The sequence below is a fragment of the Scomber japonicus genome, chromosome 13 (assembly GCF_027409825.1).
Source record: "Scomber japonicus isolate fScoJap1 chromosome 13, fScoJap1.pri, whole genome shotgun sequence".
Lineage (NCBI taxonomy): Eukaryota > Metazoa > Chordata > Actinopteri > Scombriformes > Scombridae > Scomber > Scomber japonicus.
Window position 1 is genome coordinate 11,755,860 of NC_070590.1, and position 14,978 is coordinate 11,770,837.

At 36.1% G+C, this 14,978-nt stretch overlaps 2 protein-coding genes across 2 annotated transcripts; one reads left to right on the forward strand and one right to left on the reverse strand.

The window, feature by feature from the left end:
* On the forward strand, window positions 1-6,027 carry zgc:56585 (uncharacterized protein LOC393297 homolog). Its single transcript, XM_053332396.1, has 7 exons — window positions 1-156; window positions 1,402-1,525; window positions 2,190-2,296; window positions 2,636-2,732; window positions 3,630-3,706; window positions 4,202-4,359; window positions 5,136-6,027. The coding sequence occupies exons 1-7, from the start codon at window positions 64-66 to the stop codon at window positions 5,254-5,256; spliced, it is 777 nt and encodes a 258-aa protein (XP_053188371.1). The 5' UTR covers window positions 1-63; the 3' UTR covers window positions 5,257-6,027.
* A 3,114-nt stretch (window positions 6,028-9,141) lies between these two features.
* Window positions 9,142-12,843, reverse strand: LOC128371962 (15-hydroxyprostaglandin dehydrogenase [NAD(+)]-like). Its single transcript, XM_053332399.1, has 6 exons — window positions 12,751-12,843; window positions 12,016-12,139; window positions 11,185-11,291; window positions 10,969-11,065; window positions 9,414-9,490; window positions 9,142-9,313 (listed from the first exon to the last, which is right to left on the reverse strand). The coding sequence occupies exons 1-6, from the start codon at window positions 12,841-12,843 to the stop codon at window positions 9,155-9,157; spliced, it is 657 nt and encodes a 218-aa protein (XP_053188374.1). The 3' UTR covers window positions 9,142-9,154.
* Window positions 12,844-14,978: the final 2,135 nt, after the last annotated feature.

A 14,978-nucleotide genomic window follows, 5' to 3' on the forward strand; every position in this document is an offset into this window, starting at 1 on the left:
AAAATATTTCCCTGTCTGCATACGACAACAGAACGTCTCCTCCTCTCTTACTGAAGAGCAGAAATGGCATTAGATGGGAAAATCGCGGTTGTGACCGGAGGAGCAATGGGAATAGGAAAAGCAATGACGGAGATACTTGTGCGAAACGGTGCCCAGGTAAATTTGTGCCTACAATATGTGAGATATTGTTGGTGCCAGCATACAGTTCATTGGGTATACTTACAAGATTACAGGCAAATGAACAATCAAATACCTATTTCTGTGTAGAAAAAAAGGGGAAGAGGAAGTCTGCTGTTCTATACGTGTTAGAGGAAACACTGTACTTTTTAAATCACCTTTAGACTCTTTATCTTAAAGCCACAGTAAAGTTCTTTTGCATAGAGGAATGCTTGTATTTAGTATAGCAAATGGTGTGTATTGCCAACATAGAGGTCTTGAGGGTTTTATGAAATGTGATGGGAATTATAGGAGTCAGTGTATTTTGTGTGCATGTTCTGACTTGATTCAGATTAAAAGTCAGGATACCTTGATGTACCTATTTAAATAATTCGCTTAGCTTGTTTTATGTGTATAGCACATTTCATACAGAGAGTGCAGCTCAAAATGACAGAGCAGATGTCAGAGCAGCTAGACAGTCAAATTTTAAAAATCGATTAATCAGAGAAGTAGTGATATAAAAAGAGTAAAAGGTAGACAAAGCCAGAAAATATGGAGCTACTGGGTGTGCCTCTCTGATATAGAAAATTATATCAAGCAGAATCCCAGCCTCTAACAGACCAGCAGCTTTTTGGTCATATTTTTAAAGAGACCCATGAAAAGAGCATTAAAATAGTCAGATCAACTAGACATAAAAGCATGAATTGGTTTTTCTGTGTCTTTTAACTTTAAAAATGCATCACTACGGGTGCACCAGCACAGGAAAGCCACCACAGACCCAACATTTAAAATCTCTGGTATAGACTGTGAAATACAGAAAGATTTACCTGGTAGTGATAAATTTAATGATATAATATAATTAATGATATAATATAATGATATCACCTAATGGGAGCACAGGGACCAGGGCCTGCCTTGCGCAACACCAGAGATGTCATGCTTCTCTGAAATATGTTGTAATGACTAATGCAGAATCCAGTAAAGTAAAAGAGAAACCAGTAATGTAGAAGTAAAACCAGCAAAGCATCGTCTCAGAAAGACCAATCCAATAATACTATTTCTGTTTATTTGGTTGCATGGCAATTAGCTTACCATGTGGAAATGCTGTGATCAGTCAGCTCTCCCTGATAAGAAGGTTTATGAAGCTTGCTGCTGCTACAGCAAAAGATAAACATCATAATCTTCATGAGGGTAGAATTTATTACAAAGATACTGAGTTCATCTGATGATCTGTCACGTGTCCAGGTGGCCCTCCTGGATGTGAATGAAACTGAAGGAAAGAATTTATCGGAAAACCTCAACAAACAGTACGGGCAAGAGAGGACTCTGTTCCTGAGCTGTAATGTTGAGTCAGAGGAGCAGATCAAAGGTAACACAAAAACACTCAAACCTGATAAACAAAACATGGAAAATGGCAGAAGTACTATAGAGAGGAAAACAGCTGCACACTAATTTATTACAATAAACATGCTGAGAAACACATGAAGCTAATCAGTCCCACCGTGATCTTTTTGTGAGTTTTCCTTGCAAACACAAGTTCCAGTCAGTGGATGGTTGATACCAGGAAGCTCACAAACTCATGGACATTTTGTCCTGCGTTAAGACTATTAGATGACATTTAATCCCATAACAACTACACCCTAAAAAGGGATTAAGAGGTATTAAATAACACTAGATTCACAATAGACATTTTTTTAAAAGTATCAAAGTGGATGTTTGTATAAGTATACTTTATGTTATTAGTCATCAGAGCATTGCCAGAGCACAAGTGTTTGGGTGACTACACTGATAATGCACATTAAATAAAGCTGAACTGCATTGACATCAATTTTGATAAATTATATCAACTGTCGGCCTCCAATAACTTCAATAGGAATTGTATGAATTGGTTGCAAATTGCCTGAGGGATTGATAATGGGTGATAAAGGTGTTTTCAGTACAGGAAATTATTAGTAATCATAATTCCATTTTTTCGTTGACTGATGCTGCACTTGTGAAATGAAAAATGATCTGTGTTATTTTCTGCTTTGAAGGTGCCTTTCAGAAAACTGCTGAAACCTTCGGAGGAATAGACATCATATGCAACAATGCCGGCATTGTGAATGAGAGCGAGTGGGAGAAAACAGTTTCCATAAATCTTGTAAGAAGCAGCAAAAGCAAAAGACTGCACCTGGTTGTGATTATACCTCACTATGGGTGAGGTATAATCACCTATAGTGATGTGCCTGCACCACTCCCACAAGAGCATTTCACCTACAACACATGAACTGTTCAGTGTATTTCATGAATTGCTGCTAACAAAACCGCAAACAGGAAAGCTAACATTGGTGAAAGCAGACATTTCTATCATCATTGGTGTGTAATCAAGGATTTAGCAACACTCACATTTAACAGGTTTACATTGCATTACACTTCCTCATTTGGGACACAAAGGACAACTGCCAACACCAAAATAAACAGAAAGCACTTTGTGTTGCAGATGGGTGTTATCAGAGGGACTTATCTGGCTCTGGAGCACATGAACAAGTTGACTGGAGGTCGGGGAGGGGTCATTGTCAACACAGCGTCCATGGCAGGTAAAGCTCATGATGGAATGCATGTAGGTTATATTATTCAACAAGAGTAAAACAGTAAAACCAGCAATTCTTCTCATAGACACACATGAAATGTTCAATACTTAATATCTATTCATGCTGTGTCTCTATTATCAACTGAATCCTCACAATTAGTACAATAATAGAAGAAAAAAGATCTGTACACAGCTGATGGCATGAATAGATACACATCTAAAAGGTTAAGATTATAAAACGTACATACCATTAGACAAGATACTTAAAGGTGCAGAAATGTATTATTTGGTTTGCAGTTAATTCAACAGTCTGCAGACCAGAGGAGAATAGGTATATAGAGAAGCTATATCTGGCACAAGTAATACAAGTTTCCTGTAGATTTCCTAATTTAGCAATTGGCAACATGCCGAATATGCCTAATTTGACAATATCTTTGCTCCATCTCTGCAAAGCAATAGTAAGATTTCCACACATTCACAGCACGCAGATGGAAAATATGACAAATGCCAGGTTTCAACATTATTTTGTGTTACAGAGCATGAAACAAGATACAATATAGACAGGGACAGACATTTTTTTTCATCCTTATTCGTCAGGACTGGGACAAATTCATATATACAAAGAATTAATGGGACACATTTCGTTTATTTATTTACATTTTTTTTTTGATGGTTCTATGTTTTTGATCTTGGTCTTACGTTATTGTAAATGAAGTATACTTAAACAAGACAAAAATAAATGATGAAGTCACTTTGTGCTTTAGGATAATGTAATTATTATTTTGTATTGTTTTTTTATGTTTTATAGACCAGGCGACAAAGGACTGAATTGAGAAAATAATTAATTTACAATGAAAATGATCATCAGTCTGAGGCCTAGTTGACTGATGTAACTGTCTTACAGGTATTGGCCCTTTACCAAGCTGTCCTGTCTATACAGCCACCAAGCATGGAGTGGTTGGCTTCACTAGAGCCATGGCGGTGAGGACAATTTTCTAGGGTTAGGGTTATGGTTAAATCCAGAAAGATGAAGGAAAACAATCTGTTTACAAGAATTTGCAGGGTATATTTGTCTCAGGTGTTGGTGGAGATCAAGCTAAACAAACTTACATTCATCAGGTGGACTGAAATATGATTACAATGGGATGATAATGTTGTTCTGTGTATCATGGATGTTTGAATAGGCAACTGTATGCTAACAAGTAGGCCATGACCATTTAATTAGGTAATGCCAGGGCTGTTTTGTCGGATTATTGTTGAGTTCTCATGCCCCCAAGTGGCCAGGAAAGAACGGTGTATTAATGTGTGAATGTCACAAACAAACAGACAAAAGATAACAATAGTGTGATTTTTGTTGTTGTTTTGTTGTATTGTATAACGTGACTCTGAACAGTTACAACCTAACTGTGTGTCTCTTTTACTAGTATTGCATAATGTGACTCTGAACAATTAAAGCCTGTGTGTCTCTTTTACTAGGCTGCCTCTGCTGTGTCAGGCTATGGTATACGGTTCAATGCCCTTTGCCCAGGATTCGTCCAAACTGACCTCCTTTCTGACATTTCATCCAAATTGGGACTATTCTCCTCCTTGGCTGATGTAACCCAACAAATAGTAGACAAAATTGGGATTCTAACGTGAGTCGTTGCTTGTGTTTAGATATCCCATCAAAGATTGTTCATATTTTTACTGTTAGTCCATACAAATTCAGTGAAAATGACAGATTGCCAAAACCCAATGCTAGTCTGAGACATTTAGGGATTGGCTGTTAAAGGATAGGTTCACAATTTTTAAAGTCTGTCTTTAAACAATATTCAAGTGCCAAAAAGAACATTGAAACAGTTTTTCTTACTATAATCACTCCTACTGTTCATACTGACCATTAGAAGATCCCCCTCCAAATTTGCTTTCAGTGTGTGATAGGGTCCAAAATCCACAGTCCTTGTTTTGAGAAAAAAATAAGTCAATCTTTCAGTAAAATATATTCCCTCTTTGTGTCTCGGTGGACAGTGTTTTCCTGCAGCCTAAATGAAAAGATTGTGATCAAACGAGGAAATTTGTCATTATTTTATATTTATAATTATTATATATTTACATTATTATTTAATTATTATTCTTCTTTATTTTTATATATTTACAATATATATGTAGAGGTTGCACAATATGAATATGAAGGTCCTGTGACAGCCAGTGACAGGCTCCAGCCCCTGAACCCATCATGGCAAGAAATTTGACTGGTTTTAAACACGTTCCCAGTCTAAACCACTTATTTAGATTTGAAAAACACAATTTAAAGCCTCAAAAACAAAACAAAACACCAATTAAAATACAGACTTCCTGGTGACATATTAAACATGATTATGTATGATACCTAGTATGTATTTACTGAAGCCACTGTATGTTCACATTTCAGTGTATCTGAGGTAGCCGAGTGCCTCCTTGAGCTGGTGACAGATGAGACGAAGAGTGGAGAAGCCCTCATGCTGTTCCCAAAAGGAAAGTCGTACGTGACATTTCCCTCATTCATTCAGTAGCTCTTCAAAATGACAAAACGCAACACCATCATACAGAACCAAACCATCTGACTGAATTATGTTATTAAAAATGAAATGTTACAGTGAACAAGGAGTATCAGCTAAGTAGTAGTCAATACATTTTAAGCACCTGTAATACACTTCTTCACTTATGTTTATTCCTTTTGTTCTATGGTCTAATCATAATTCATTGTTAATGATTGCTTCTGCTGCCTACAATAAATGTACATAAATGTCAAACATCTAACAATTCATTAGATCAAGACATATTCTCATATCATAGTTATAATATATGTGTAAACTGAAGTGGAACATCTGAAATATTGATACGTATTAGTCAAAAAAGATTATGGTTAGAGTAAGGCAGTAACAATTATCAATTTTCACCTGATCTAAAATCCTCTCAGAATGTAATTATGTGTATTGACCACAAGGTGTCACTATTAACTGGAAAATGTGTCAACTTTTACTGGAGCAGTTCAAGCTAATTTAAAAAACCCAACACATTTTTGCACTTAACCCTAAGGGTATTTATCCAGATATGTTTTAGTTTTTGTGCTGATGTTTTAAGATATGCACCTCTCAAATATTGACAGCAATCTAAATACAATTGAGGTGAATATCATTTTATTTGGTGTTTATATTTGACAAACTCAAACAGAAACTTGTCTTTCCAGAAATGATGTCCTGATTATTCTGATAATCCAGACTATAGTGTCAACAGTTTGTGTTTTTTCTTCAGTAGAAAGTAGATAACAGATAACATAATAACATTGTTCTTAAAATGTAATTTGTCAGTGCTCTGGATGGTGAAATGGTGGCAGTACCATTATTCTTACTCATTATCATGTTATATCATCATCATATATCATGTTATTATTTTGTACTGCCCAAATATTTGGACAAATTGTATTTCAATGCTTTGGCAATATTGCTCTCAAAACTTTCATGTCAATAAAGCCCATTGAATTGCATTAAATATTTATGCCCTTTTTGTGACCTCACAAAGCATATTCAGTTCAGATCAATTCAATTCAGTTCAGATATTACAATACCATATGATATACTTTATTTTCCCCGCAGGGAAATTTGTCTAGGACTCAAATGCTGCACACATAAATGCCTCTGCAGTTACAAAAACAAACTACATATGAACAAAACAGCACCAGCTGTGACAATCAACAATAAATTGCACATAACATTTTGCACTCACCTCATGGTAAAACACAATGGACATAGCTCATATTGCACACACCCTATAATAAAACACCATGAGACCATTGCACAACCCCTAAAGCGTCAAGCAGCATTGTTTAAAAGTTTGATAGAGATAGGCACAAATTAGTTTTTAAAACGGTCGAGTTTACAGCAGGGGCCTCTGTATCGTTTGCCAGAGGGCAAGAGTTCATATTCTGTGTTGTGATGGGTTGGTCATTATCCTATGAGTTTGGCTAAAAACAGACTTCTCATATATTGACTGGTGGGACTAGTATTCATTCCTCATCCCATATCTGACTAAGCTCTCTAGTACAGCCTGATAAAATAAAAACATAATCCTGTGGTCCATACATACAATCTGAGTCTGTGTAAAAAAAACATCTGTAGACAAGAACATAAACCTTCCACCTGAAGGTGTTGTCCAAGTGAACGCTGAGAAACTTATACAAGCCGACCTGATTTATGTGTGTATTAGGTTCTAGGGTGGCTGTTTGAACACACATTCCTGCATGGCACTTGTGTTGATTTATCTGGTTTCTGAAAGGGTCAGTGCTCAAGCACACCTAAATTTGATCTCAGCATCCCCTAAAAATAAATAAACTTTTTTTTTCCTTCTAAGAATTATTTTGTACAACTTTAATTATTTTGCCCGTTTGTTAGAGATGGGACACACAATTATGCTACAGGTTCAAATGGTTTTATTTGAACAGTTTTAATGTACTTTGGATAGTTCTGTCATTAATATTGTCTTTTCCTCAAGGTTCATTAACTCTCCTAGGGTCCTCTCTGTAGAAATCTGTGATAGTTTATTCTGAACCATTATTATTATTATTGTACACATTATTATTATCCAGTGAAATTAGTAATTTAGCAGGGGATTTGAACACTTGCAATGTGTGTCAAATTCTCATTAGCAGCTGAGCCCCCCTAAAAGGTCTGATCTTAGAATCGCGGCTGGAAAGGGTGTTGTTGACACTGATATGCTGACTTCAAATGTTTAAAGAGGAAAATACAGGAGTTTCCTACTGATCGAAAAATACCACTTGATTTAAAAAGGATTGACACTCATCTGCTTCAGTTTTGAAATGAGCAGATGAGGCTGGAGTGTATTAAAAGCTGAGCTCAAAACAAACAAAATCCTTGCAAAGGCTTTGGCGTCTTGTAAGTGCTTGACAGTGAGGTGGGTGGGGGATTGGTGATAGCCTCATCAGTGCCCCTCCCCTGCCTTTAAACAAATTGGAATGGGTCAAGTGCCAAATTGACCTCTGTCTTGAGCACAGACATCATGTATTTTTCAAAACTTTTCATAACAATCGAAGTCAGGGCCACTAGTCTAAAATGATTGTTTTTAGTTGGACACAGTTTCTTAGCTAGTAAAAATACAATAGATTTTGTCCAGAGGGCAGAAACAGTGTGTACATCCACAGACTGCTGGAGAATGGGGCATATGTTTGTGACCTCATATATATCCATGACCTCATATGATTATGCTCTGCAGTGCTATTAAAAAGAAACTGGTGAACAAATCAGATTCCATCTCCTGTAACTTTAACTCAGCATGATCCACTATGTCTTCTCCTCTAGTGTTAATACCAGTTAACATACCAGGAAACAGCTGGAATGATCATCAGTGCACGCTTATACCCACAGTCCCCTGCATTTTGGGGACGTTTTGTATAAATGAATGAAAAGAGAGATGGAATTTCAATGTATTTATTAAAAGCTTTTAGCATGTCAGATTGAACAAGTTATAAGACCACATAGATGACAGATAAGTTAAGTACTTGGAGATTTATTTCAGAATCAATATAATGAGAATTTTCAGCCCTGTAAAATAGGACAATATTTTACTTTTTCTACAGGTTTTGGTCAACTGCTCAGCCTCAACCTGGCTGGTAAAGGTATGTTATTTGATTTATTTTTTTGCACACGAAATTCCTTGTTTGCGTTGCTTACATGAAGCACTTTGATTTAGTACATGAAATCAATGACAAATTGGTTTCAGGTTTTAGTTACAGGGCTTCTGCATGATGATGCTGTAGTTTATCATTGCAAACCGCTACTGAGCGAAAGTGGGAAATGTGATGTATTTCTTTATGTTAGTTGTTACCATGAGGGCCTCTCCGTTCTTTGTCTCATCTGTCACCAGCTCAAGGAGGCATTTGGCTACCTCAGACACTCTGAAATATAAAAGTTACAGTGGTTTACCAAAAATGCATGTATATAGTGTCATACAAGGTCATGATAATGTAATGCTTCTTTTTCATGTCTAAGTGGTTCCAGTGAAAACAATGCAACTAACGATTATTTTTATTTTTGGTTAATCAGCGGATTATTCAGTTGATTAGTCATTTGGTTTATTAAATGTCAGAAAATAGTGACCAAATTAGTTCCCAAATACTCAGATTCCAATTCTTCAAATGTGAATATTTTCTGGTTTATTTAATACTCATATTACTAATATTTTGTCTGTTAAATGTAAGAAAATGTCCTCTCTAATGTCCGAGAGTCAATGACTATGAACAGTTAAAACCCCCAAAGTATTCAGTTTACTGTCATGTATGACAAAGTAACACATTAAAACACCACATTTGAGGAGCTAAGTCCAAATTCTGGTTACTTTTCTATTGTTTTAGTAATTGATTATTCGACTTATCATTGCAGCTCTACAAGAAAAGACTCACTTCATCACCCCTTGGTCTACATATTTCTGTGTTGCATCAGCCAGGTGAGAGAATTGTCCTAGGTTGTCTAAAATAGTGGAGCAGAGGTCAGTTTGGACGAAACCTGGGCAAAGGGCACAGAACCGAACACCGTAACCTGATGCAGTGGAGGCAGCCTAGTAAAAAAAAGGAAACACATACACACGATAACAGCTCAGAGACACAATGTATAATACATTAATACATGAAACTTTACCGTAAGAAAACCTTCCTCACTGCCATGGCTCGAGTGAAGCCGATCACGCCGTACTTGGTGGCTGTATAGACGGGACAGCTCAGTAGAGGGCCAAGACCTATAAGGATAATTATGTCCGTCAACAACAAGGTTAAAAGATTTGAGTTTTCTAAATCCTGACCAATAAAGATGAACAAAATCCCTGTTTACATTTTTTCTCTGTAATTTTCATGTTGAATATGATGACAGACCTGATGGCATTACATCTCCCATTTGTGTGCTGTGACTGAGGACTCCCCCGTTGTGTAAATCATAGGGACACAACTACTATCTCAGGAGATTTTTGTGCAACTATTTTTCAGTGAAAATCCAGTATTCACTTTCAAAACTACATTTAAAAAAAATATCTTATGGCTTTTTGTTAACTGATTTGTGCAACTATTCTTAATTATTTTATCCTTCTTATTTTTTTATTATTTCTCTGCTGTATTTGCCTTAATGTTTAAACATTTTTGAACATACTGTATTCTGTATTTTATTGAGATTATGAATATCTATCTATCTATCTATCTATCTATCTATCTATCTATCTATCTATCTCGAAATCTCTGTCTCCCTGTCCTCGCAAGCCCCTGTGATACCGCTCTCGGCCACTGGGGATGTTTGGCGCTGTTTCACACTCGCTATGTGCATGCACATTGCACACGCTACGGGCGGGTGTTTATTTCCCTTTGCTGGACTGATTGACAGGCCCCATAGGCGTCGTCTGAATGCAACACTGTTTGAGAAGTTAGTTGTGCTTAAAGGCATCAACTGAGGAGACACCACTAGCTAAGGTGGCTAAGGTTACACATACTCATTTGCTCACACAAGGACAGGTCAAGGACTGGAGTTTGATAGCAACACTTGAGTTTGCTATTTTTCTTTCATTTTTCTGTTTTACGGTTTCTAGACTTTAAATTTGTTTATGTTCTCTGACCTATGAAATAGCCTATTTCAGTGCTATGGTGACATGACAAGATAATTGCCTACCTCAAACAAGGACATTTCCAACCTCTTGCACAGTTCAAATAAGTAACTAGTGATGGTGTTAAGTAACTGAAAAGGTTAAAATGCTACCTAGTTTAAATTTCTAAATAAATCATCAATTTGGATTTTTTGTCTTTGAGTTATTGTCACTGATTCATAGTGGGCAATCTATTACACCAAGAGAGTAAATAAGTATACTTAAGGAAGGGTTCCTTGAGTTACCGAACATTTCTCAGGGCAGAGGTTTATGTTGGGATGTCTCTAACATGAGGGGTCAGCATATCTAATCTGTTGACTGAGTCTCTTGCTTTCAGATGTTTTTCCAGGTAGTGTACAAGTGAAGGGATAGATGAAAAAGGCTATTAGAGAAAGGTTGTTTAAAAAACTGCCTTGGGGAAAGAAGTATTTTGAAAATACAAAAATACAGTATTTTATTTTGATACATTTTTTGGCTGCTGTATTTTGTAGTTTATTTTGATACATTTTTAAAGGTGGGTATTTGGTATTTTATTTTGAAATACATTTTGATGTATTTTTTTCCCATTCCTACGTGACACCACTGTGTACCTGCCATGGATGCTGTGTTGACAATGACCCCTCCTTGACCTCCATTGGTCTTGTCCATGTGCTCCAGAGCCAAGTAGGTCACCCTGATAACACCTAGCTGTGAAATAGAGTGATTAATGTGTTGATTATTATAGCATAAAGAAGCAATAACAGCAGCAATAGTGTAATTTTTTGTTCTCCTTTAAACAAGAAATGGTGCAGATTATGAATTCTTACAAGGTTTATGGAGACGGTTTTCTCCCACTTGTTCTCATTCAGTATGCCGGCATTGTTGCATATGATGTCGATTCTACCAAAGGTTTCTATGATTTTCTGAAAGGCAGCTTGAGAACAGAAACTAACAGTGAGTTATCCCCTTTAATCTCACATCCAAGTTGAATTTTACCTTTTATAAAGCAAACTTAGACCACTGCAAGAATTTGCAATGTCACATTGTTCACTGATAGGAATTAATATGATTTTATTGATATCAACACCATCATCATTTCTGCTAATTCTTTAATTCCCTTATTGATTCCTGATCCAGGGATGGAGAAAAAAGTAGGCCTACACAGGATTTTAGTATCAACACCTCTGTTTTAATGTACAGTAAAGGGTTGTCCACACTGAGAACGATAACTATAAAAATATAGTAACTGTATCTGTAACAACAATGATAGTGAAGAACGATATCATTTGGATCACTTTCAGAGCGATTTGATGAACAATAAAAACACTAATCAAAACCCTTCTCATAAACCATACAGCACAATAAAATGTCCACTGCTAACATTCAAAGCCTTCGTGCCTCATTGAGTGGGAAAAACAATGGTATTAAAATCAGGGCAGTGAATGGGAGTGTGTAGTGTGACTAATTTGTATGTGTGAGTGTGAAGTTTTTGTTAAAGACCAGGAAATTAACATGCATTAACCCTAAACCACAATCTTTCCCTTACCTTGACCAGGTGTTATGATTGACTAACCCAGAATACATACATTAACCATAATGCAACATAATAAATAAGATTCCATCTTTATCTTCCAAGTATGTGCTTGTGTGCAATTAACCTTTGATCTGCTCATCTGACTCGACATTGCAGCTCAGGAACAGGGTCTTCTCTCGTCCGTACTGTTTGTCGAGGGATTCCTTCAAACTCTTCCCTGCACTCGCATTCACATCCAGGAGAGTTACCTGCACAGTGCTCAACAGGTGAATATCTTGCTGCATTTTAATCACTAAAAACAGGCTAAAATGCAGTACTGTATAAATAGTAGTTTTGATCATTTTAAACCATTTTTTAAGAAGAAAATGCTGGTTTCTTTAGTCTTCTGTGACAGTAAACTTGAACATTTTTGGGTTATGGACTGTTTGTCAAGACAGAACAAGAGGAGGACAACACCTTGAGCCCTGGCAAACAGTGATCAACATTTTCTGACATTTTGTGGCACAAACTACTAATTGGTGAATTGGGAAAATAATCAGTAGTTTTAGTCCTACTGAATAGTGAGCATTTACTGACTTTTATTGACACATTAAAGCTGACTGGCTCTTTCTCATTGTTGCTTGAGTTTCAAATGTACACAGAAACACTGCAGAGACCAGCTGATGAAACTAAACTATTAAACATTTATCACTGTTATATGTAGCATAACACTAACCAACATACAATGTATAGCATATTTTAAATGCAAATGCAAATAATGCCAAACAGAAATGTATAAACTATCACATTTTTCATCGTTAAATATACACATACTTAGCTAAATGAATAAACTATGCTGAATATTGAGGTGAGTATTTACCTTAGCACCATTTTGCAGCAGTATCTCTGTCATTGATTTTCCTATGCCCATTGCAGCTCCAGTCACCACAGCAATTTTACCATCCAACGCCATTTCGGAAGAGAAGACTGAGGAAGAGAGGAGAGGAGTTGTTCAACTGTAGGATACCTGCAGGGAATATTACAATATTTAACTTGGGGTCAAGTTAAATATTAACTTAACTAAGTCAGTGTGCCCTCATACTTATGTAGGGGTTTACAGATTTAACTGGTAGTTAAATATCAACCAGAGAACTGTTCTAACCACAAAGTTAAGGAACATTTATTTTAACATTTTAATATTCTAAAATCTAAAGTGTGATAAATACAAAATACAAGTACAAAAAATGTTGTAGCCTCAACAATTAAAGATAGGCCTGAATCGGATTTGGAAATGTCAGATTCAATGCGACTTGTGCTGTTCACATTGTCAGAAACAAATCAGATATGGGTCACATTTGAGTGAACAAATCGGATTCAGGTCACTTTTAACTGCGGTTTGAACGTAGCCTTATTCTCTTTTGGAATGTGAAAGGTTAACACCTATCTCTGTGAGCAAACAAATGGACATGTCAGAAGAATAGTACCATTGAACGGTAAGCTGATCTCAAAATACTCAATACCACAACCCAATAAGTTATATATGTAGTTAATCTCCTACTCACATGTACGTGAGTAGGAGATTGTTATGTTAGATCCCTGAGCAAGCTGTCCAGAAAAAAACCTGAAACATGGGACCAGTGTCTGCCTCAACAATGTTTGGACTCAAATACATCTAATGGCACAATACTGGAAAGGCCCTCTCCTCTGGCTTCAGACCACAGCGCAACAGTCACTGATAGTCCCTCTGGTCAATCAGCAAACCAGTCTATATGTACCATAACTTATTAATTTAATTATACTTGATGTTTGTTGTTTGGACCATAAGTTAGTCAGTAATCATACTTTGCAGATACTTACTATCCCAGGTTTGTTTGTGTTTTGCAGTATATTTGGTTATAAGTTACATCTCAGCAGACTTTTGGTTGAAATAACACACACTTGTATTAAGGTTAGTTAGAGTTTATTGGTTTAGTTTGAGGACATAAGTTTAGTATTATCTTTCTTTGTTACTCACCATAATTACCATGTGCTCAGGAACTGCTAAGCAACTGCTAATCTCATTATTACTTACCTGTTTCAGGAGGGGCTCAGGACTTACCTGAGGAGTGGTATAGTCCACTTTCATTCAGAGGGCAGACTGATGGAGGGCTCTATATAAACAGGAGGTGTGAGATTGCTCTGTTAGAGTGTAGCTGTGTACATGTTACTTTAATTTTATTTCAGTTATGCTTATGAGTTAAGTTAACTGTTTGTTTTGTTTTGGACAACTTTTTGTTACATGTGAAACATAGTGGCACATTTTATACTAATAAAAATACTGTTGGACAACTGATCCAGCCTTCTGTGTCTGCCTCCTACTAAAGATTAGACCACTTTGGTCGGCTTGTACCACTATATCTATCTATCTATCTATCTATCTATCTATCTATCTATCTATCTATCTATCTACAATTCACCAATTCACCTTTCTTAACATTTAAGGAGAAAGGCAAAATTTAAAGCAGGCTACAAGGTCAAATCTGATATCTGCTGCCAATAGACTCAGATTGGAATGGTATTTGTCTTGTTTTTTAAAAAAAAGAACAGTTTGATGCTGCTGTTTTTTAAAATTGTAATTTATTTCCATTTTGAGTGTGGTTTGGTTGGAGTGGTATTTGTTTTGGATAGTTAAAAAAAAAATATTTACAACCTTTGATATAAATAAACTGCCAGATACACTTGTAATGGTGTCTGGTGTTTTACATTAATATTTTTATACTAAACATAATTTAAATAGTAATCTGGAAATTAAGTCTAACATAGTTACACTGAATAATTTATCTATATAAATGTATATATTTATATACCTGCACACATACCAGTCTGTCATAGGTGGGGGAAAAACTGTTAAATGTAGCCTACCTGAATTATAAAAGCCAGAAGTAGTAATTAATGAAGAGCCGTTTGGGAGCCGAATGATCAGGATCACTCAGTAGTCTATATTCAAACAAAAATTACTTTAATTGTTTTGTTTTTGCTTTATTTTGTTTATTGTTGCTTTAGCTCCGTTGTTTTGCTTGTATTGTTTGTTTTATTATTCTTTTTTATGTTATCTTGTTATGCTGTGTT